Source organism: Numida meleagris, chromosome 10 (genome assembly GCF_002078875.1).
Source record: "Numida meleagris isolate 19003 breed g44 Domestic line chromosome 10, NumMel1.0, whole genome shotgun sequence".
Lineage (NCBI taxonomy): Eukaryota > Metazoa > Chordata > Aves > Galliformes > Numididae > Numida > Numida meleagris.
The window spans coordinates 10,879,812-10,901,612 of NC_034418.1; the positions used below are offsets into that span (position 1 = coordinate 10,879,812).

The 21,801-nt window shown below is 40.5% G+C and overlaps 2 protein-coding genes and 1 long non-coding RNA gene across 8 annotated transcripts in view; 1 reads left to right on the forward strand and 2 right to left on the reverse strand.

Annotated features, from left to right (window-relative positions):
- The window catches only part of LOC110404143, a 25,881-nt gene continuing 4,080 nt past the window's right edge, over window positions 1-21,801 (forward strand). The window contains exons 1-2 of the long non-coding RNA XR_002442067.1: window positions 1-43; window positions 4,254-4,481. This is a non-coding gene — a long non-coding RNA (uncharacterized LOC110404143). The remainder of the gene's footprint in view (window positions 44-4,253; window positions 4,482-21,801) is intronic.
- Window positions 6,625-13,912, reverse strand: PDP2 (pyruvate dehyrogenase phosphatase catalytic subunit 2). Of its 6 annotated transcripts, none has more exons than XM_021408146.1 (2): window positions 13,825-13,912; window positions 6,625-11,522 (listed from the first exon to the last, which is right to left on the reverse strand). In XM_021408146.1, exon 2 carries the CDS (start codon window positions 11,464-11,466, stop codon window positions 9,862-9,864), a length of 1,605 nt encoding a protein of 534 aa, XP_021263821.1. In that variant the 5' UTR covers window positions 11,467-11,522; window positions 13,825-13,912; the 3' UTR covers window positions 6,625-9,861. The 6 variants fall into 6 exon arrangements, with proteins under 6 accessions (XP_021263821.1, XP_021263818.1, XP_021263820.1 ...); XM_021408143.1 differs by having other exon boundaries at window positions 13,738-13,865; XM_021408145.1 differs by having other exon boundaries at window positions 13,746-13,857.
- CA7 (carbonic anhydrase 7) overlaps window positions 18,474-21,801 on the reverse strand; it is a 9,704-nt gene continuing 6,376 nt past the window's right edge. The window contains exons 6-7 of the mRNA XM_021408151.1: window positions 20,583-20,738; window positions 18,474-20,291 (exon numbers count right to left, since the gene is read on the reverse strand). Of these exons, the coding sequence (XP_021263826.1) occupies window positions 20,169-20,291; window positions 20,583-20,738 (279 nt within the window). The 3' untranslated portion in view covers window positions 18,474-20,168. The remainder of the gene's footprint in view (window positions 20,292-20,582; window positions 20,739-21,801) is intronic.

A 21,801-nucleotide genomic window follows, 5' to 3' on the forward strand; every position in this document is an offset into this window, starting at 1 on the left:
CCAACATCTGCCTCTGATGTCATGGGCCAACAGAGCAGCCCTGGTAATTTTAACACAAAATGCTTAGCCAAGGAAATACTCTTACATCAGAAATCTCCTGTTAATGGGGAAATGAAAAAGATATTTTTAAAATGTTACAGTGTCAAAAAATAAGGAGGAAGGACAGACATCACTTAGTTATGTGTATTAACAACTGAAATGATAAGCACAATAAAAGAATTAATCTCACCATTTTAATTAAGTTTAAGCAGAATAAGTACATGACTTCCCAGTTTTTTTGTTTGTTTGTTTTTTGCATACTGGAAAATAAGAAGGCTTCTTACAATTATCTGTTATATGTAATGACTTGCAGAGACTGTACATACTGTGAGTTAAGATTTAGCCTTGTCTTCATCTCTAACAATTGGCTTTCATCCAGCCCACCACTTCATGTTATAGTCTCATCCATGACAGCAATACTGTGCTATAGATAGTTGCTCCAGAGAAATAGCATGTATCTAAAACTTAGCAGGCAGAGAAAAGGATGTACACACAGATTCAAGACATGGTTCAGCTGTGGTCAACTAGCCAAGCAAATGTTTCTCTTTTTGTGGAGCCAGATGATACAGAAAAGCGCTGAATTACTGATGTCCAGCTCTAGACTTAGCTCAGATATCTCTGCATCAGACTGCATACTCTACACTGAGACTCGTTTTCTCTAATTTTAATTACCATAACTATACTGACAGTCTGCTGCTGCTCAAAGCCCACATCCCATACCTGCATATCTTACTTTTTCATATTCACAGGACCCCTATTGAAATATAATCATTTAAAATGTACGTTGTAAAGAAAATAATGAGTTTCACCTGTGAGCCCTTCATTCTAAAGTCAGTAGCTGAACTTGTCTGGTTTCCATATGCAGTAAGAAAGCTGAAGTGAAGATGCCCTGAGAGTACAGCAGAAGCAGTGAGATAATGTTCTTCTTAAATACCAAATGTACATATCCTAGAAAAGTAGCCAACAGTTCCTCTTCAGTTACTTACTGTGTCTCTAGACAATAGGGTCTTTCCCTGCACAGTCAGTATACTTTGTTTCTCACTAGGGAAAGAAGAAATAAAGACATGAGCTAATTTGATTATCACGAAATAATATCTTGACTTAGTTGGTATCCAGCCATGATTTGGAGCCACCCAGTACGGGAAGAGTTTGGACAAAGTCTTCATGCATGCCCTAGCACCAGACTTTCAATTTCTGGAAGGTAGTATGTGCCAGACACATTCAGTGCAGAACTCGTGCATAGTTCTTCACACAGTCCCCAGAGGACATATTTCTAGGCTGATGCAATAAGCCTTTAGTCTTCCATGAGACTAGATAGTTTAGAGGATTCATGTATTTTCCATTAGTAGTCCTACTTAAGATGCTGAAATAGAATCACTTCTCCATAAATTTGCTTTACCACTTCCGCACCTAGCACTGAGAGGAGACATCTCTGCCTCTTACATATGAGGAAGATAAGCAGAGCTATTTTGTAACAAGACTTTGATTTTTGTGCAAGCCTCACCTGAAGATAACTCAAAATACTGGAAGATAACCCACTGTATACCTATTTCTGTAATACTGATGTCATTTTTTTCTCCTCTTATTCTAACACATACTGCCTTGAATCTCTTATCTTTCTATCACCCTTAACAGTAACATAATAATAGTCCATTAATAACATAACCCTTTAGAACCAATTTTGAAATTTGCTTTTATTTCATCAGCTCAAAACTCCTGTGTATTAGATCAGATTATTCCAGCAAAGATGCTAATGAACTAGAATTTCCCATTTTGGTGCTCCCTAAGTTCTATTTATAGAATCCTTTCCAACAGTGAATTCTTCTGTTTAGAAAACAAGGCCTGACTGTGCTCAAAACCAAGTTATAATGAGCCATGTCAGCAAATATTAGATAAAGGTAGTGCTGAAAGAGGGAAATGAATACTTCAAGTTCATTTATGATTTATGAGTTCAGAGTTGAAATAGAAGTTGCACATAATAATGCACAATAGAAATACCCTGTTTGGTGAGGATGAATAGAAACTTCCACTTGAATACGCTATCAATAGATTATGGATCTAAATCATTACTGCTAAAACAAAACATTCAAAAACAGCCCAGTGTTAAAAATATGCCCTATCAGCTAATAGTTAAAATACTCTTACATCACCATTAGAATATAAATCTATAATCTCTAGAGTTGTGGGTATTGCACATCTGCAGCTGCCTTTCCTTTGCAAATAGAACGCATGCATATAGGAGTTTCAGACTCTTACCCATTCCAAGTGCTTCAAGGAGAGGTCAATTGACTCTGGACTACATCCCAGGATGTAATGGCAGTAAACTTCCATGAGATCAAGAGGGAGCACAACAGTGCATTTTCCACTCCACAACAGGGAATATATATATATTTTTAAAGAGGTTGCCATATGTGTTTTTAGTACAATATTGGCATCCTGAAATGAAGAAAATAAAGAGCAGGTTCACACACTGCTATATCTATGGGATTGCCTTCTATTGCTTTAGTTAAAAACCAGAACTTTACGATTTCTAGTTTCTTCAAAACTGTTTAACAAAGCAATAGAAAATCTTCACACTAAGCTGAAAAGGGATCTATTGCATTTGTGAAGTTTTTCAATTTTTTGAGCAAAAGAAATTTCAGAGGACACTTTTCATCAGCAGGATGAATAAAAGATGAGTTGGCAGGCAAATAATGTAGAAATATTTATTACTAGCATTCACTGCAAACAACAAGAGAATGCCTCTAAAAGCCTGAATGGAAAAAAAAATTAAAAATTAACTACCACTCCAGAAAAGGAAATGCTGATAATTGAGGACACCTACTTTTATGTCAGGTGACTGGAAAACTACACACAGAAGTTAAAATGTAATTGAACTCCATACTTCTTTTTGTAACACAGTTGGAAAAAGGGAGATATGTGGCGCAGTTTTTAGAGGTCCTCTGCTCTTTTCTGTGTAATGTCACAAAAGAAACTTTCAGAATATTGACTAGTACAATCCATTTCCATGCAACCCATAGCCAAACATTTCAAAGATACAAGACTTACTTTAAACAAAGTCACAATAAAAATAAACCTTTTCTGCAGTATGAGGCATGTTTTTTGAGAAGTGATCAGGGTCTTCAGGAAATTTACTCAACTATTTTGATAGCTAAACAAAAATGGCAAGTATCTTTAATTCAAAATAAGAATTTACATGGGAATTCCCAAAAGACCAAAGAAAGCCACTGGCAAACAGTAAGTTTCTTTAAAGCATGAAAACATCAGAGTTAGGGATGGATGCATAGCTTTTATGTGCTTAACACACGCTTGCCAAACGGAATAGTCAACTGTATTTTTATTTTGTTTGAATTAATAAATTGCAGCATAATCCCCAACCCTATCAGATTCTAATCTTGACGTACATCCTCTGGACACTTAGCCAAATGACTCAATTTCATTTTTAATAGAAAAAGCACATGAAAGGTCTGATTAACAAATAAATCAAATGGTTTTGAGATCAGAATCTGACCCAAATCCAAGTGTAGAGCTGTTCCACAGAGGATCAGCTCTAACCCAAACATAGCAGCTTTATTCTGCTCCAATTCCACCCATCATTTTAATCTTTCAGTTGAGTTGCCAATATTGTCTGAATTACTTTACTTTCATAGTAAGCGATTAGAAACAGAGGCTCAAATCTATCTCAGACTGAAGTTCAGGATTAAACAGAAGGTAAAATAAGCATGCAAGGACAGTCCATCTCTTACCCATGATGACACAGAGGACAAAGCAATTATCTGTATCACTGAGTACTTCAGATCTTTGATACTTGCTGTTCTATACAACATTGCTGTAAAGCAGCCAAACAGTTGAAAGAGCTTTTATTTTGCTGCTTGCAGCATCACTTCAGTGTGCACCAGGCTGAAAGCATGTCTTAGAATTCCCTCTCCTGCTGTATGTGGAGGAAAGATACACTGCCCTTTATGCTGGTCTAAGAGAAAGCAGTGTTGCTTTTCCTGCAGTAATTGCCCAGAACAAGAAAGAGAAACAATCACTGTGGAGTAACGAAAAGAAAGCAAGGGTTGGGGGTGGAGAGAGCAACAGCATGAATGTACAAGAGATTCAAGCTTCAATAGTTACAGTGGCATTCAGTGCAGATAACTATGTCCAGAAGAAAGAAATGCACATAATATTAAATATAACACCACTTCTCAAACCTTCGTTTTTTTTTCCAGAATACCAGCTGACACCGAGGTTGAACCAAAAGCTCAAAATGTCTCTATGAATACCAAGACTTGAGAGTAGATCTCCGTTCTCGCACAGAAGCAAGCTTCTCATTTCACTTCAGTTTCCAGAATAGAAGTCCATGCAAAAGCTTACAACCTAAACCATAACACAGCCGTGGGACAGCCATGGCCATCTGCAGCATTTGAGCAGCATGACAGCAGGAGCCAGGCAGACAGGTAATGGGTTCAGCTAACAGTTCCTCAGCTTAGGAAGCAATTTTTCTTTCTTCTGCAATTGAAGACTTCAGGAAAGAGGCTTCACTTTTACTTTCCTGCACCTAGCAATGCCATGACAAGGAAATGGTTTTCTCCAAAGCTAAATCACTTTGGTTACTCGAGCCATTACAACCCAACTCTGGCAAAAAAAAACTCTGAAGTTAATCAACCCCTTGCTTAGATTGCCCAGTTTTTAGGGCTTTTTGTTTTGTTATCAGCAGCACCTGATATTCATTTGTTAGGGACACATACCTAAAAGTAAAAACATATTAAAGTCATCAGAACCACACAGCTCTCCTGCAAAACTCAGCTGACATCTTCTGGCCAACCTCGGTTCTACCGGTTTGTAATCAAAGATTTACTGAGTAAAGCAATCAAACTGAAATCCTTTTTGTTAAAAAAAAAAAAAAAAAAAACACCTCCAAATTGTGGAGCATGAAGTCGTGAGCTAAGAGCTACTCCACAGCAACAAAGACCATTTCAGAGATCATAAAGGAGAGCACACTGAACAAAAATAGAATAGAGAATATCAAAAGTTCTGCAGTCAGAGCTCATCTCCTCCTCAGCTGACAGTAAGTGGTTTCTGATGCCTACAATGTGTTTCCACAGCTAACATCTTTCAGCTGGTGTGAGAAAGTACAAAGTCAATCTGAGCTAACAAGCTCACTCTGTTTGCTCACTTGTTTGCTGCCTGTGGTTCCAGAGCCTTTTAGCGTTGCACATTGACATTCCTTCTCTGCCCCCATCCCCCATTCTTTCTGATTCAGAAGAACAAGAAGGTAAAAAAGGTTTTGGTTTTTTTTTTCCCCTTTAAGAAATGCCCAGTTAAAAAATTTCCTTAATCCAAATAGAAACCATAATACTACTTCCTTTCCACAACTGCTTCACTCTCATTCATCTTTTCCCTTCAAGTCATTAGAAAGCCCTCAAAGCATTCTGAGGGGCTCCAATATCACACACTCAAAGAAGCCAGACTCGAGCAGATGCCCAGATGCTTGTTAGCACAGAGATATGGCAGAGGCCAAAGGGCCATAAGGTTACTGAACGGCAGCTGACTAGGCAATAGGAAATAAGCAGCTCTCTTACCTAGCTGATAACTGGAGAGATCTGACAGTAGCAGTGTAAACTGGCTCTCCAGGATAGGCAAGGATTTAGTAAAATATCAAGCGTTTCATAGGACAGTTATACTTATTTGGAGGTTAACTTCTCAGCAGCAGATACAAAGCAAATCATTTCTTGTTCACATCAAACCATTGTTTGTAGTCTTAAGACCAACACATCCCTTGGACACTTATGTTTCTACTTTCTCCACTAAAGCATTACAGTAGTGAAGAGTGCATAGAAAACAGCATGCAACAGCAGCGTGACCAACAGCTGACAAAACAAGATGTTAACAGTTCTACATTCAGCTCTTCTCTGTAGAATTTTAATGTCAAGTAGAGCCTCTGTTTGACTAAAACACCAAATATATGTATATAGACACACATATATACATACACTCAAAGTTTAAATAGCCTACCTTACCCTTATTTTCTTCTCATCCTGCAAAAAGGCAAAGCGATTAGAATTAATGGAAACAAAGTTAAACCTCAAAGACTGAGCACATGAACATTTACCAGCCTGCTGGAATTCAACAACTTTATCAGTGTTTCTGTAGATGTCATACTTGCAATCTGTTACAGCACATACAGTGCTAACGCTGAAATGATTTTTTAACCACGAGTGAACACGTGTATGCAAGCCTATGAAAGATGTAATAGTTTTGCACAGATTGCCAAATCTACCAAAGCACAAATAGGTGATTCTGGTCAGGGAACACATGCTCCCTCTGCTGACTGGTTAATTTAATGGAACCTCAACGGAACCAAGATGTCATTACGTATTAGTTATTTACATTGTGAGAGTACAGCATAGGTACAAGCTTTTAAGGAAACTAACAGAGCCTATTCAAACTACTTATTTTTATCTGAGCTTGAATATTTACCTTCTCTGCACAGGAATCTAGCATATTTTCATGTGAGCATTTGGCAGAAAGAGTGCCAGATTCTGATAAAGTAACCACAACATTAAATCTTCCATCCATTTAATAAAAATCACTTTAAACTTTAAGTGTGACATAAATATTTTTATTTACAAAAACAGTGATTTTTCCCCAATTTGCAAACAAGTTACAAAAAAAATCAAATACATTATGAAGGCCTGAACACTTGTATACTAATAACCATAATCATTTAGGGACATGGAATAAGAGTTTTGAAAAAAAAAAAAAACAGTGGCAAAACTGTACTTCAACTCAAGGTTTAAATATCAGGGAAGAAAAGAATATTCCTGTTAGTATTTACATCCACGCTTAATCTCAGATGTGTTACCTACATGGCAAAACACCCACCTGAGACATCAGATTTTGAGAAACATCATTTGGTTGAATGTTTTTGACTACTGCTTCTTTAGACAGCCACAGTATTTAAAGAAAAACACACTCCAAACACAATGGATACTGGAGGACTTGCATCTAAACGTGCTCTCAAGTCTTCACATCAGAGTGCTTGCACAAGCACATTAAGGCATTAAGTTCACAGATTTAAACATTGTTGATTCTCCAAGTCACAAAATATAATGTTTATTAATACCTATTAGCTGTGTTTGCACTTAGAAATGTAAATGTCTGTGATCTAATTCAAACAGATAGAATAATTATTTTCTTTACCAGATGTTAGGACATGTTGTTGTCATCAGCCTGCAACAAATTCCAGGGAGCGTATGGTCAAATCTATGATTTGCATTTTAAACAAAACAATGAACTAACTGGTTTAATGTTATCCTTTTCCGCACTAGGATGATTATAATGTTGCGTGTTAAACTGAGCAAAACTAACCTGAAATTAGAAGTAGTACTCTCCTTATTGTGAAATGGATTCCCTAAAACAATCACTACTGACTTGCAGCTGCAATTACAACAACCTGTATAAGAGCATATTTATGAGTAACACTTACATGATAGAGTGCTACAATGACTCTCTCCAAGGACAACGTAGATTTCACCTCTGGCTGGACTTGAGAAAAGAACAGAACAAGCTATTTTTGTTTTCCTTGTACTAGGTGGCTTGCTGTACATCACAAGTTTTCTAGATCATCTTCATAAGAATTGTTATCACTTGATACCAGCCCTAACGTAGTTTGGTTTAGGCCCTTTGTTCCTCTAGCCACACTGTTAAGTAATATCTGTATTAAGAGGTAGTCTAGTAACACATGCTTTATACCTAAAAATCAAAACAATGAAGCATGTAAGTAATCACAAGGTAATTTCAGAGCAAATGGAACAGCTCACTTAAAGCCAAAGGGGTTCAGGAACGCTGTTTAAGAATGCTCTTCTCTTCATCCAATTGCCTTGTAGGCAGGCTCAACCCTTCCCAAGGTTAACTCATAACTGACCATCATTGTTCACTTTTTTTCTGGCATACATTTTTGTCTCCATAGTTCCAGCCCAGTAAGGTGGGTATATTTTAAATTATAGGATCCAAGTTACAAGAATTTCAGCATCCCCTCTGAGATGCTGCACACACATAAAGCCCTCCTGCAGTCCCTAACACCAAAACCTAAATCTCAGATCTCTCATGCCAATCCCGTTTTGCTGGTACCATACGCTGCCCGCTTCATTCAAAAAACGTAACTACTTGCCCACCAGCTGAATTGCTGCACATACTCCAGTACGTACTAGATGAAGAAACTGTTTTTCTGGAGCAAAAGTTTTGTGTAAGTTAGCATTCAGTGTTTGCAATTGTAATACTGAATTACATCTAGTCATGCACAGTCAAAAGTATGAGTATTCAATAAGAAACTAAAAACTAAAGAACATATGAATTAGATGCCAAAAAAAAAAAAGCATTGAAATGTTTTACTTGGAGAAAAAAAGTATATGGAAAGCTCCAAATCCACAACTACGATAAGTCTATGCACAAGATCTCATCTGCTTAAAACTTCACTTAAAACTTCAAAATGAAAACTGAAGTACGTTTTCATCTTTAGAATTGTGGAAGGATAATGCTTTAAGTGAAATTGAAAAAAACGTTATTTGTATCTGCTCTGCCACATCCACACAGGTTCTCACACAGCAGAACAGCAGTGAATAGCCCTATACTCCCAGTACACATTTTTGCTGCCAACAGTTACTAATGTGCATAAATAAGGAACAGAGCCACAGGAGAACACCATATGTGAAATTTAAGCACGGTTTGTTTGCAAGCTTTAGATAACCACCCTAGAAAACAGTATTAAACTGCTTTAAAATGCACAGAAGTATACATTCAGAGAATAGAACACACATTCATTAAAGAAAATATCTGTAGCTATAATAACAAGCTCATGTTCAAAGGCAAAATTAAAGAGTTTAAACATTTTAGTGAAATAACAGCACTTTTGTCCTCCAAGTCAAATATGAACACAAAAGTATTGTGTGTTCTGCTGTATTTACCTCTAGATGTACTTTTCAACTTCCGAATTTGTCAAACTTCACTTAAACTACAGTTGGATTTCATATGCAGCATTTCATAGATCTACACTTAATACAAAGGATTTCTCCTCTAAGCAAGTAGATACATGAATGCTTGAATTTCATATGTTAATTCCTGAGCAGGGGACCACGAAGTCCCTTGTGTGCATTTGAGCTGCATGTTGTCATACAAATCCACACGCAGTTGAGAGAATGTGCATTCACACTTACATCACTGTTGAAGAAAATACGGTTTTGTTTCTTAGCTTAAAAAAAAAACAGTAGGAAAAAGTGTCCAACAGTCTCAGGGCTGCCTGAATCACCTTCCTTAGTGCTGTCTCTAAAACAAAGCTTCACATACACAAGGCGAGTACCTGACACTGTCACATCAAATAAAGGTTTGGTAATTTACTGAATTCAGTTACAGTGCTTCAGGAGAATGCTACTCATTTTCTATAACAGTAGGACCTTCCTACGCTCCATGCAGCTACAAGTATTGCCCATCTGCCTATTAAATTTTTACCAGCCTAATTCAAATTTATCTCCTTTGTTCATTTGTAAAATTTTACCAGTAGTTCCCATGGAATCAGAACTGAGTCAGCAATCTTTAGTTCAGCTGCATTGCAGTCAGCTTTCATCAAAACATTTCTCTTCAGAGCGTACAGACCCAGAAATCCAGGGAACTGTCAAAAAATTCACCTGCAGAAGTTTTTTTTTTTTTTTTCCCCTCCCCAAAGCTAGTAAGTAACAAAAAGGTTTGTAACACTGGTAACAGTTTGACTATCAAAGAAAAACAGTAACGGTTTCAATATCAAAGTTGGCTAGCAGTACAGAATAGCAGCAATGCAAGTCCCTATTCGTTGCTTCTGTAGTAATTTTCAATTGCTTCTGAATTAAAATACACTACAGTAATTGTGATATCATCTCTGTACATTCTTGCAAGGTCTTCAGGCAGAGTCAGCATTGCAGCAAGTTTCTCTTGGTCCACTTCCCCATATTCATTATTCCCAATTGCATGCCGTATTAAATGAGTTGCTATGTTCTGGTCTAGTGAGGTAATGCCCCTGTTTTTCCTCCGAAGTAACAGGTTGTGCATATAACCCAAATTAACTGGTTTCTCAAAAGCCAGTTGTGGTTTCTGCACGTTAAGCTCTGTAAGGTGTCCAGCAACTAGTTTTACAACCTTTTCGTTACTGAGCATCTCCCATAATCCATCTGAAGCAATAACAAGAAACTTATCCTTGCCTCTTAGTTTGTGGTATGTGACCTCAGGCTCCGCTGTTAAATAAGGGGGTGTATGGCAGTTTGGAGGAACATACTGATAAATATTTAAAGCCTCAACATCACAGCTATTCTCAAGAACACTGTGTTGCAATTCTTTACTCCATTTTAATTGCACATCTCCAAAAGCTCTGGAGGGCATGAGAATCCCCAGTAATCTGTCATTCACAAACAGTGTTTTCTCCTCAGATCTAGGATGTTCTCTCTTTAGTCTTCTAATTTCAGATTCATCATAGGCATTGTGGTCTCGGGTTAGAGGGAGAGTAGACCAAGTTCCATCTTCCTCATGAACCCCTAGAATCGCTCTGCAATCACCGGCATTTGCAACATGCAAGTGAACACCATCAATGTGAGCTACACATGCCGTTGCACCAGAAAAAGCTACCTGAAGGGCAGTGTTTCTCGCCAATTCATTTTCCTGGGGAGCCTGAACTTCCAGTGATATGTCCGAGTCTAACCTTTTGAATGCACTTATCATGGCTTCTTCCAAACTAAATCCTGGCTCAATGTCTAGGTCCAGTAAATGCTGCCAGTAAACTCGGAGGCTCTCAAAATACTGTGAAGACATTTCTCGATACTCGATATCATTGGGATGCTTGTGCAACTGCAGAATAGGAATAACTGGTTTCATACACTCCACAGCAAGCTCCATCTCTTCCAAAGTCTGCCGAGACATGAGAGAAACCGCTATATACTGAAGTAGTCTCTCACTTACTGCCTGAGCGCAAGCAGAACCAGCGTGGCCGTCAAAGACACCAAACATCATCCCCCTGGTCTGCAAGCAAGTGGCTGCACACCTGCGGTCTTCAATAGGAGTATTGGATGCCAGTTGGTTACTTTCAAACTTCAACACGGAATTAGCACTTTTACAACTGGAATCCAGTATTTTATGGGAGAATTCACCTGCTCTAAGTATATCATTGATTTGTGAAGGAGACAACTGGAAAGAGAACTCTTCCTCTTCAGTGGAGGTGTGTCTGAACGCTTTTCTTAAGGAGAAAGTATTGTCCAAGCTGCAGGTCCCAGCAGGGCAGAGAAGTGTTTTGGAAAAAACAAGCTTCTGTTTTATTTTGTGTCTGTTTGGGACACATATGGAATACAAACATCCTCTTCTTTGTAAAACAAAGCTGTTCCTTGCTGAGCCTAAGATCCAGGATGATACAGTTCTTGACATCATAAATCACTTCACTAGTAGGAGCGACTCTTTTCAGTCAGACAGGATATCCCTATAGTCTGCAATAAAAAAAATAGGTAAAGGTATAAGATTTGCAAGTTTCACAAGTCGCTGTTAGCAATTTTCTATGTAGCAATACAAAGAAGCCTAGAGCTCAAAGAAACGTTCGAAACTGCTATGGATACAAGCATCTTAGAAGTGATACTATTTCCATTACTTAATTACAACCTTGGTGAATTTAATCTAGCATATGACTGCCTCTCACCAATTAATTCATCAGAAAAGCTAATTTTTATTTGCCAAGTTTTGGGGTTTTTACAGCAAGGCTAAGTAGAAGTGACAACATTACAAGAAATGTAACTTTTCAGTGAAAAACCTTGTGTAACAAGACACAGAGGAAACAAATTCCTCTTTTCTAAGTTTTTCAGCCTAAGCAGCAATTAATGGCCAAACTTTTAAAAAGACTGCTACAGTCCAGCTCTACTAATACATTCTAAATATCAAAACCAGGAGTACTCAAATCCTACAGAAAAACTGAAACAGCAAGCAGATTAACATTTTATGTAACTTGCCATGATCTTCTTGTCTAGAGCAAGCTAGCCTACCTTTCTAATTCTGTTCCAGCTTATAGGCTTGACTCTTTTTATACCTCCCAAGTCTTGCAACAGGTAGGATTTTTGTACAGCTGAAGTCAAGTTCTGCTGTTTATCACAGCATCATGCACTCAGACAATGAGGAAGTTATACCACAGTTTTATTAGTGACTTTTACAGCTTCCAGTTAGGCATGCTCATTTAAAAAGCAATTAAATGAAGCAGCAGTGAAGAGCTCTGCTGCCAAAAGCAGTGAAACCTGGGGCACCTGAGGTTCTTCAGTTTCCAGGGAAGAGGTCCATCATATCGCTTCCTCCTATACATCAGGTGTTCTAGCTAGGGGAAGCACAAGTTGCTGCTAAGCACCACTAGATGCTTACTGCACGACAGAGATTTGCCCCAAGGATTTGAAAAGCTAACTGTGTTGTAGCACTGCAAATACAATTACTCCCAGAAGATCACACTGACAACCAATTATAGTTTTCTAGGAGCTCTGAACCACTTGAGGATGCTGCTGGCATTAGGTGCTCCAGGGCTTAGCCCAGAGGTGCTACATACTACTGTACTACCACAGTACTGTTCTGTTAGCAGGGCACCCGATGAGAAGTAGCAAAAAGTCAGTCCAGACAGCTGCAAAACGAATTGTTCCCAGAAACCAGCAGAAACTAAAAGCAAACTTGAACTATTCTAAACAAAAAGCCGACTGATACAACCCAAGGACTTTACTGAAATCCCATCTGGAAAACAAAAGCAAAGTATACCACCATGGCCAACAGAGCTGAAGAGCAGGCGAGCTCCCACCACCGTCACCCTGGGGGTCCCAGGAGGACAGGCTCAGGCTCACAGTTCTACTGCTGCCATCCGGAGAGCAGATGGCAAATGGCAAAGGCAGTGCCAGTTCATTGCTCAGCGTGCGCCCGCAGCCTCCTGGGACAACGACATCTCCTGACAGCACCTTCTGTTCTGCCGCACAGAGTACAACCTAAACAAAGTTATGGGGAAGACAGCTGATGCTGCCCAGTCCAACAAGAGCAAACCAAAGCACAGCAGCAGCACCAGACAAGCCTTCCTTGTGGCCAACCTTTCCCGAGCCATTAGCCACTCAATTTCTTCTCTCCCGTCCCAACCTTCTGAGCCAGCAGGGTCAGAAACAGTGATGATTTTTGTATTCTTGACTGATAAAGCTCACAGAAACACGGCCTGCTACACAAACCCGGACTTCCCCTGCTCAGACCAGCCGCTAACCAGCCGCTCGGTGCTCCCGCAGCACCCTCCTAACGCCGCCCAGAGCCGCGCCCGCACGGAGCGCACCGCGGGGCGCGGACTGCGCTGCTGCCGCCCGGCACGAGCCGCGCTGAATTTTGCTAATAAAGGCAATGCGCTGAAGCCCATTATGCAAGAACCAATTACATAAAACACAGCTCCCCGCGCGGCACACCTACCGCTCCGCACTAACCGCGGCACTTCCTCCTCAGCCGCGTTAGTGCCAGCGGTAAAGCCCGAGATGCCCCGCACCGCGGCCCGGAGACCGCTGGCTGGGATGCCAGAGGGAGCGGGAGAGACCGCTTCCCAACAAAGCGGCGGGCACCCGCGGCGTTAATTGCACACCTCCCCTCCCTGCCGCCACTCCGCCGGCGTGCTCCCACACCGTGCCCCCACACCCCGCCCCCAGCCCCGCACACCTCCTCACCCCCGCGGCTCAGTCCCCCGAACGCGGGGCGGACACCGACCGCCGCACAACCGCCACGCACCCCCACCGCCGCCCGCACCTTCCGGGCAGCCTGGCGCGGCGCTGCGCTGGGCGCTGACTGACGGCCCCGCCGCCCAACCCGCGCCGCCGACAGCCGAGCCGCCCCCCGCGCCCCGCCCCGAGAGACTGCGGCGGCGGGGTGGGGCCGCGGGCGCCTGTGGGGAAGCGGCGGGACGAGGCCGGGCCGAGAGGGGCGGTGGCTGCGAGCGGGCGGGGATTGGAGCCCCGTGCGCGGCCCTGCGCCATGTTGTGCTCGGAATTGCGTGCCCTCAGCGGGCTAGCTGTCGTCGCGGAGGGGAGAGGTACAGGCAGGCGGGAGCGGCGGCCCTACGCCCTGCGGGGCTGGTGCCTCCAGCTGATATTTCTCAAAATCACAAAGCGCCTTAGAAAGCGATAGGCCTTGTGAGCTAAGAACAGCCACAGCTCCAGGCTCACGTGGCAGGCTCCCTGTTTCCGTCTCCGCTCTCTTAATTGCCTGGGCTAACGTTTCCACTGAGCCCTCGTGCGACCTGAGCCCAGCGAGGAGCGGGCCCGCAGCACGGTGGCCGATGAGTTAGTGTGCCTTGCCGAGCGATCCCTGCCTCGGCTTGTGGCTGTGATTTTGCTATAGCAGGCCCACGTTTGTTAAGACTAGTACATTTTTCATGGCTGGCTCCTGCTATTGGAGCATTTTTCGTTGAATGATGTGTTGCAGGTGGCCTGCGTGAGGTGAACGTGGCCCTCCACATGGTCTCCAGTGGGAGGACGTGTGGTCATCGGCGTGAGTCTGAGCTTTGGTTGTTCCCAGTTTTGTTTTGTTTCTAAGTAATAACAGTGAAACTTGGTTTCATGTCAACAGAAGACCAAAACAAGAAAAAGAAGGAGGTCACCATAGAGAAAAAAAATCAGGATATTATTTAGCATTAGTGGAAATGATCATTTAACACATTGCTGAACTAAAGAGGTCCTCCACGTCAGCTCTTACCCAAACCTCTGCTTTGCTGCCCAGCCGGGTACACTGCAGCATTCCTTCCAACCCACCAGCTCCTTCAGCTTTTGTGCCATTTGCAGCAGTGATAAAACCTCATCTGAGAGGTGTGAGGAAAGAAACAGGACTGCTCAGGCTTGCAGTATTTTTGCCCTCAGGAATATCTGATTAGAATTGTAAATTTCAATGGCAGCAGTGGTTTGGTTGCCATGGTGCTCAAAAACACAATTTTATTCTGAAGAGAAAAGGGTTAGTTGATATTTTCCTGAAATGGAGAGAAAGATTTAGTTTGGTGCTGCACATTAGAAAACAGCCATGGATCCGAGCCCTTAGGAAATGTGCGTATGGCTGTCATGTAAGGTCCTGCAGATGGCTTGCCTCTGGTCTGTCTGGGTGCATACAGATCGAGATGGGACTTGCCGTGGCACAAAAAGCACAACAGTGTGCCCAAGCTGGCTTTTTGAAGGGAAACACATACAACTTCAGTCTGCAAAATACTTGGATACCTTCCTGCTTGGGGCCTTGACAAATGACAGTTGTTTGCTAGGTGTATTTTGCCTATTCTTTGCTGTATATCATATTTTGGCTTTTCACAAAAAGTACACGAGAACCTTAGATACAGAGATCTCTTACAAGCAAAAGAGAAAAGAAATCGTGAATGGGACCGGTAAAAATAAGTTTTCACAATGTCTGTCAAAGCAATTGCAATTCCCAGTTTGGTTACTAAACAAATTTCCAGTCTTTGATCTCTGTATATAATCTAAAACAAATATGCAAACACCAGAAACGCAAACAAGCTGCAAGAAATGTCAACAAACAGAGGTAAATGCAACGAACAACAGTTGGACAACTGTCATCCCAGCTCTTCGCCTTCATTTAACCCCTGCTGTTACATCAGTGACTAAGCAGCGTGTCTATGAATGAACTAGCAGGGGTTAAATTAATTGGTTATCCAGTTGAAGCTGAAGTGATTGGGCTGGTGCGAAGGCATATATATACTTGCCACATTTGGATCTTAATGTCACATTCATCATTTTAGCGGATCTTGCTTACAAACTGCTTCAAATTAAACCTAAAACCACTGTCACATGGAATGCATGCTCAGTTGGGGTTCTGTACCACTGTAAATGGGAGTTTAAATCTCTTGAGGATGACTTAGCAGTGCAGGAACATCTTCTGGCTTGAAGTGCTCGCATGCAGAGAAGTATGCTCCTTTCCTTCCTCTCCTCTTCCTTACACTGTTTTCTCCACCTGCAGAGGGAGAGGCTGAGCTTACTCCTGAGTTCCTGCAGTTAATATTCCATTCTATTAACATGAAACGAGATCAGTGATTAAAATTCATAGGTAGTACAAGCAGCATTACGGAGGAAACAGCCGAGGTATAAATGTTCTCTGCCTTACAGCCACGTGGTAGTTCCAGTAAAGTCAGTCAGGTCTCATCAATCTGTTAGAGTTTCCTTCCAAGGAGTGAGAAAAACGTGAGGCCCCCAGCACTACCGGCAGCGTACAGCGGTGTGCTGTATGAGGCGGTCACCTTTGCCTGCAGAAGGAATTCAGAGAGGAAGAGAGCTAATCTGAAGCACAAGATAAGATCTATTTTGTTCAAGCTTATCTCTTTTTTCTTTCTTTCTTTCTTTCTTTCTTTCTTTTTTTTTTACCGAAATGGTCACTTTTCTATCTTTCTGACCTCTGAACGCCACCAGAAGCCCTGTCTTGTGACAAGGCGCCTCACAGCATTTTTCCACCGATGCTCTTACTTAGGTTAATTTACACTTGTCACGAAACATCATCGTAAATCACTGCTAGATCCCATCAGCTGTATCACTGAAACTGGCTATAAACCTTCCTGTTTGCAGAGGGTTGAAAAAACTCAGGTGACTCTTAGCTGGAACTATTGAAGTCAAACAGTTAAACTTAATGGAGTGTGAAGTTTATCAGGGAGAGGATATCTCCAGCCTACCAGTGAGAGAAAAATCACAAGTGACGTAACTGCCTATTGAGTTTGTTTTGTGAGATTAGTTTTTATCTGATAAAGAGTTTTCAAGGACTGCATGTGTACAGCCAGCACAGGGATCTCAATTATAACCACCTATAACTTTAAAAAGAATTATTGTCAAAGTTACGGTTTCTCTCATCTGCTGCATTGTCACTAAGTCTCTTTAAAAAATTGATTTGGGCATTTTAAGTGTAAGAAACGGTGAGGAGAGGAAACAGGCAGCCAGTAGGTGGCATTTTCAACCTGGCTTTTACTGCTGTTCAATTTCTGTCCCTGTCCTAGATGTGGGGCAGCACCCGCCCGGCACGTGTCAGGCTCTGTCAGAAGGCTGGAGCTCCTCTCCGCTGTGTAAAGGTTGGAAGGGCTGGGCTTGTTCGGCTTGGAGAAGAGAAGGCTCCGGGAGACCTCGCTGCAACCTTCCAGCACTTGAAAGGAGTTTACAAGCGGAAGGGAGACTTACTTTTTACACAATCTGATAGTGATAGCACAAGGGGGAACAGTTTTGAACTAAAAAGAGGAGATTAGGTTAGACACTAGGGAGGAATTCTTTACTCAGAGGGCAGCGAGGCACTGGCACGCATTACCCACAGAAGCTGTGGACGTCCCGACCCTGGAGGTGCTTAAGGTCAGGTTGGATGAGGTCCCAGGTAGCAGGGAGGCTTGAACAGGATGAACTTTAAGGTCCCTTCCAACTTAAGCCATTCTATGATTCTATATTTTTTCACCATAGTAAAAAAACCTAACCACTGAGAAAAGCTGTAAATAAGATAAAATTGTATTTCCAAAGCAGGGTGTAATAAGCATCTCCTAGAAACTTGTGGGATTCAACATTTAAAGCTCCTTACAATATCTAAGCTTTTACAATAACCTTGTGAGCTAAATATTACCCTTCTGTTGTTCATGAGTAAACCACCCTTAAAGAAGCTTAAGTACTATGGTTCAAGGTCACAGAATGGGGACACTCTGTAGATAAATAAGATTTTTCTTTTATTAGAGCAAATGGTTACAGTTGGGAAAACCTGAACCTAGCTTTTGGTATACAAGCCCTCTTAACTCTGTGTTTCTCAGTCAGAGTGAGAAAATGCTTGGAAATACTGATCAGTAACCTACTCTGTTAAAGCAAGTACTGCTGCAGCAATACTTTGGTAGTTTAAAATATATATGAGTGATACTGGTTAAATTTCAGTCAGGAGGCCTAATTTATATCCATAAAACAATTTGGCTCTCAAATCTGTGAGGTTCTTTTGAAAGAACTTTTGCATTTTAAAAGGTCTTTCGTGTTACTTGTAATAGGAAAATAAGAGTCATAGCAAAGCATAAGAAAAACCTAACTCTGGCAGTGAGCAAGTCATTAAAGATGTACAGAATGTCAAATTGTTATCCGAAAGAATAAACTACAATAGAAACTGCTAGTCCTACAGGACCTGTGGCACAGACTAAAAATAGCTTTTGAACACAGGTAGTGGAACAAATGCCCTGAAACTTTAGGGATAATGTATCCGCATTTACATTATTCTACTATAGCAAAATCAGTTCCTGTGAAACTGGAGTCATAAACAACCAGATAATTCATTAGTCTGAGATGGATGCATCAGCTGAAGATATTAAACTGTTTTTTTGTTAAAGGGAGCCCAAGAAAAAAAAACAACAACACTACAGTATGTAGGGAGAGAGCCTGTTCAAAATAAAGGAAGAGATGCATACATGATTTTTAAGTATCATTTATTTAACCTGATAAAGAAATTGAGATACATAAATAGATTTTTTTGCAATATCGGTTTGCATAACTAGCCAAGTTACATTCATAATAGCTAAATACATTGCATTTTATGATTTTTTTAAATTTCCTCTAGCATCTTCCATATAGGAGTCTCTAATTTAAAACAATGCTGAATTAGCCCTCACAGTATCCCTGTGAGGTAGATATTAGTGTTACCTTCTGTTTATAGAAGAATAAACTGAGGAACAGAATGCTTTATGTCAGTATACCAAAAAAATTGTAGGAGTTAAGTCTAGAATTCCAATCTTCCATTCCTTGTACTGTGCTCCACGCCTACTATTTCTGTCTCCCCTTCTGAAAAGGGAGAACCACCTGTAGATGTTCTAGTCCTCCCTTCCCACCACTCTCCCCCTTACTTTAAGGTTTACAGCTTTGAGGGATTCTTCATTTAAGACGCTGAAAGCTAATAAACATCAGCAATTTGTCTGAAATATACAGATTAAGTAAAACATTTGAAACCTAGAAATAGAGTAACTGAAAATACACTGACAGTAGGTACAGATGATATCACTATTTTTTTTTTCTTTACTGGACACGGAGGTCTGAAGAATTTTTTCACTAAGCTGCAGAAGCAGCAATACTAGAACGTGGCTTTTCTAAAGCGACTATTTTGAAGATGTATCAGGATTCAGTACTGATAAAATCTCAAATTTGCCAGGACCATCCCTGACACATTGCCATGACTATGGGATGATTTGTGCAGTAATGTACATTCAGTGCAAGGTCTACCCAAATAAGATCCTTACAGTGAAAAAATACATCTACATTCTTTAGACAGGCAGACACTGAAGGAGGTCAGATTGCAGAGCAGATCACTTAACTGAGGTAGAATTTGAACAATTTAGATAGCCACAAGTACATACCTGAATTGCTACACGTTCCTTCTCAACCAACTTAATGAGGGAGTTAAAATTACGTATGCTGCATAGGCTAAAATAATTTATGTCTAAACAGTCTTGTGCAATAAACAACATGGCCTGGTTTTGATCACAGAGCATTTACATTACTTATTTGAAAACAGTTGTGCAATAGTACCTTAGAACAGTAATTTTAAAATATAGATGTAGTTTTCATATCAGTGCCTTCTTGAAGTGAATACAGAACTTTTTTCAAGTACTATTTGTGCACTTTGTGTCAATAGACAGCAAAGGTAGTGAAAATCTTCTAAGGGAGGAAAATCTTCTAAGTCAGAGGGAGCTCAGCAAATGTAACAGGAACAATCTAAGAAATATTTCAGTCCAATTTATCCAAATTTTAACTATTGTTTCATCGTGTATTAGACAATCAGAAGATGTAACCGTCAGCACTAATAGATTATCACCTAGTTCCCATCTCATATTAAGTAGGATTTCAATTTCGTCTTAATTTTAACTCCAGGAGAATGCTCCAGATCACTTGTCTATTCTTTGTACTAAAAAGAGTTCTAGTTAAAAAGATCTAAGATTGTGTTAAAATAGTGCGATTCAAATAAAATACAGCATCTGAAAATTTTTGTCCCCCTTCAAGTAAAGAGTGTTCTTGGAATGGCTATCTTGCATGCTCCATGAGCGATCTAAACACCAGATTTATGGTCTCTTATGTGGAAGCTTTTAGATATTCCAGGGCCATAATCGGTTTTCTTCAGGCCTTGAAGGAAGCTCGAACTGTTCTCCCCTTAAGTGGCTGAGGGGGGCGGAAGTTATTCACCATCTGGACCTTCTGGTCTTCCTCACTGGTGAAGAGGAGCATGCGGAATTTCTCCAGCTGTAAATTCATGTGAGATAATTTGCTGCTTAGAAAGGCAATTCATACTAAAGTTTTTCAAAAAGGACCAAAGGAAAATATTCAGTACATTAGTCTGTTTTTAAAATGGGTTTAAGCAAAGATCTTTAATACTGTTAATGGATGAAAAAGGAATCCCTGAATGTTGAACAGGCTGATTATTCACACACTAATAGTCTTTTAACTTGACCCCCATCGCAAAGCAAAACTGTCATTGCTTGTAGATATACAGTGTCAAAACCTAAAAGAATTGGGAGAACGTCAGAAGTTTACCTGTTTCTCAGAAATAGTGATGGGTTCTTTCAGCACTACCCACGTTACACTCTCGTTAAGGGGCGGTGTTGTCAAAGATCCAAGGTACGTCCAATAATCTAGACTCAAAGGCAGGAGACATTTGGGGTTGAAGCTTCTAAATTGAGCTTTTGTCCCCTGGAAGACAATTGATACTTGAAATTTCTTTTTTTTTTCTTAAAAAAAAAAAACAACCTCTCAAGTGCAGATTAAAGTATTTTTGAAACAGCAAAAAAAATATGCTAGAGTGATACTAAAGAGCAGCGGAGCAGAAGAATAGTGTGTAATGATTCGGTTGCTTCATAGCAGCTATTACCTGAGTGTAAGGCTGAAGACAGAATCAGAGAACTATTACACTCTGTTGTGTGGCAAGTGTGACCTCTGCTGCTGGCTGATGGAGTTGATATTTTTGCACCATGGCCTCTACAGAAGTTCAGCTTTTGTCACAAAATGTTCAAAAATAGTGTAGGAAGTATATTCCGTATATAATGTTCAGTGCGATCTACAGATATCATGGCAAGATTCCTTATCTTATTGCTTGCAATTTTTGATGCAATACATCTATTTCAGTAGAAAATCTGAAACTGAACTAGAGAACTTGGCCTAAAACAATCAGTGCTTTGGGATAAATACCAACTCTAAAAATCAGTTGTCCAAGTCTAAAAGCAGAGCAAAGTGGATCAACCAGAAGGCCAGCACGAGAGGTGCTCTGTCTAAAGTAGTGATTGCCTTGACTGTCAGTCAAGGACAAGATTTTCCAGCCTGTCATTGTATTCAAAAATACGTGAAAGGTACGTGGTCACTCACAGAAAGCACTGTCTAGCAATCTGTGGAGTTGCTTATCAGGAGCAGACTGAGCAGTATACTCCTGGTGGCAAGCCGGCAGACCTTCCATCGCTACAAATGAAGTGTAACACTTTCTTTCCTCTAAGTGGAAGAAGTCACTTACTGAACATCAAAATATCACTTAATGTGTCTACAACTTACATATTGCCGTATAGTTGCCTTCATTTTTTGCCTTTCACAAACATGCACAAAAGAACAAGTAATAATATGTCTACTCAAGTTTTAGATAGATTTTGTGTATTAAAACTTATACATCTTAGAAAATGCATTGATAAGTGCATATAAATACAGAAAGGATAATATTTGTGATCATCTAATTGGTTTGCACTTGACAAAGTGCAGCAGATATCAACAT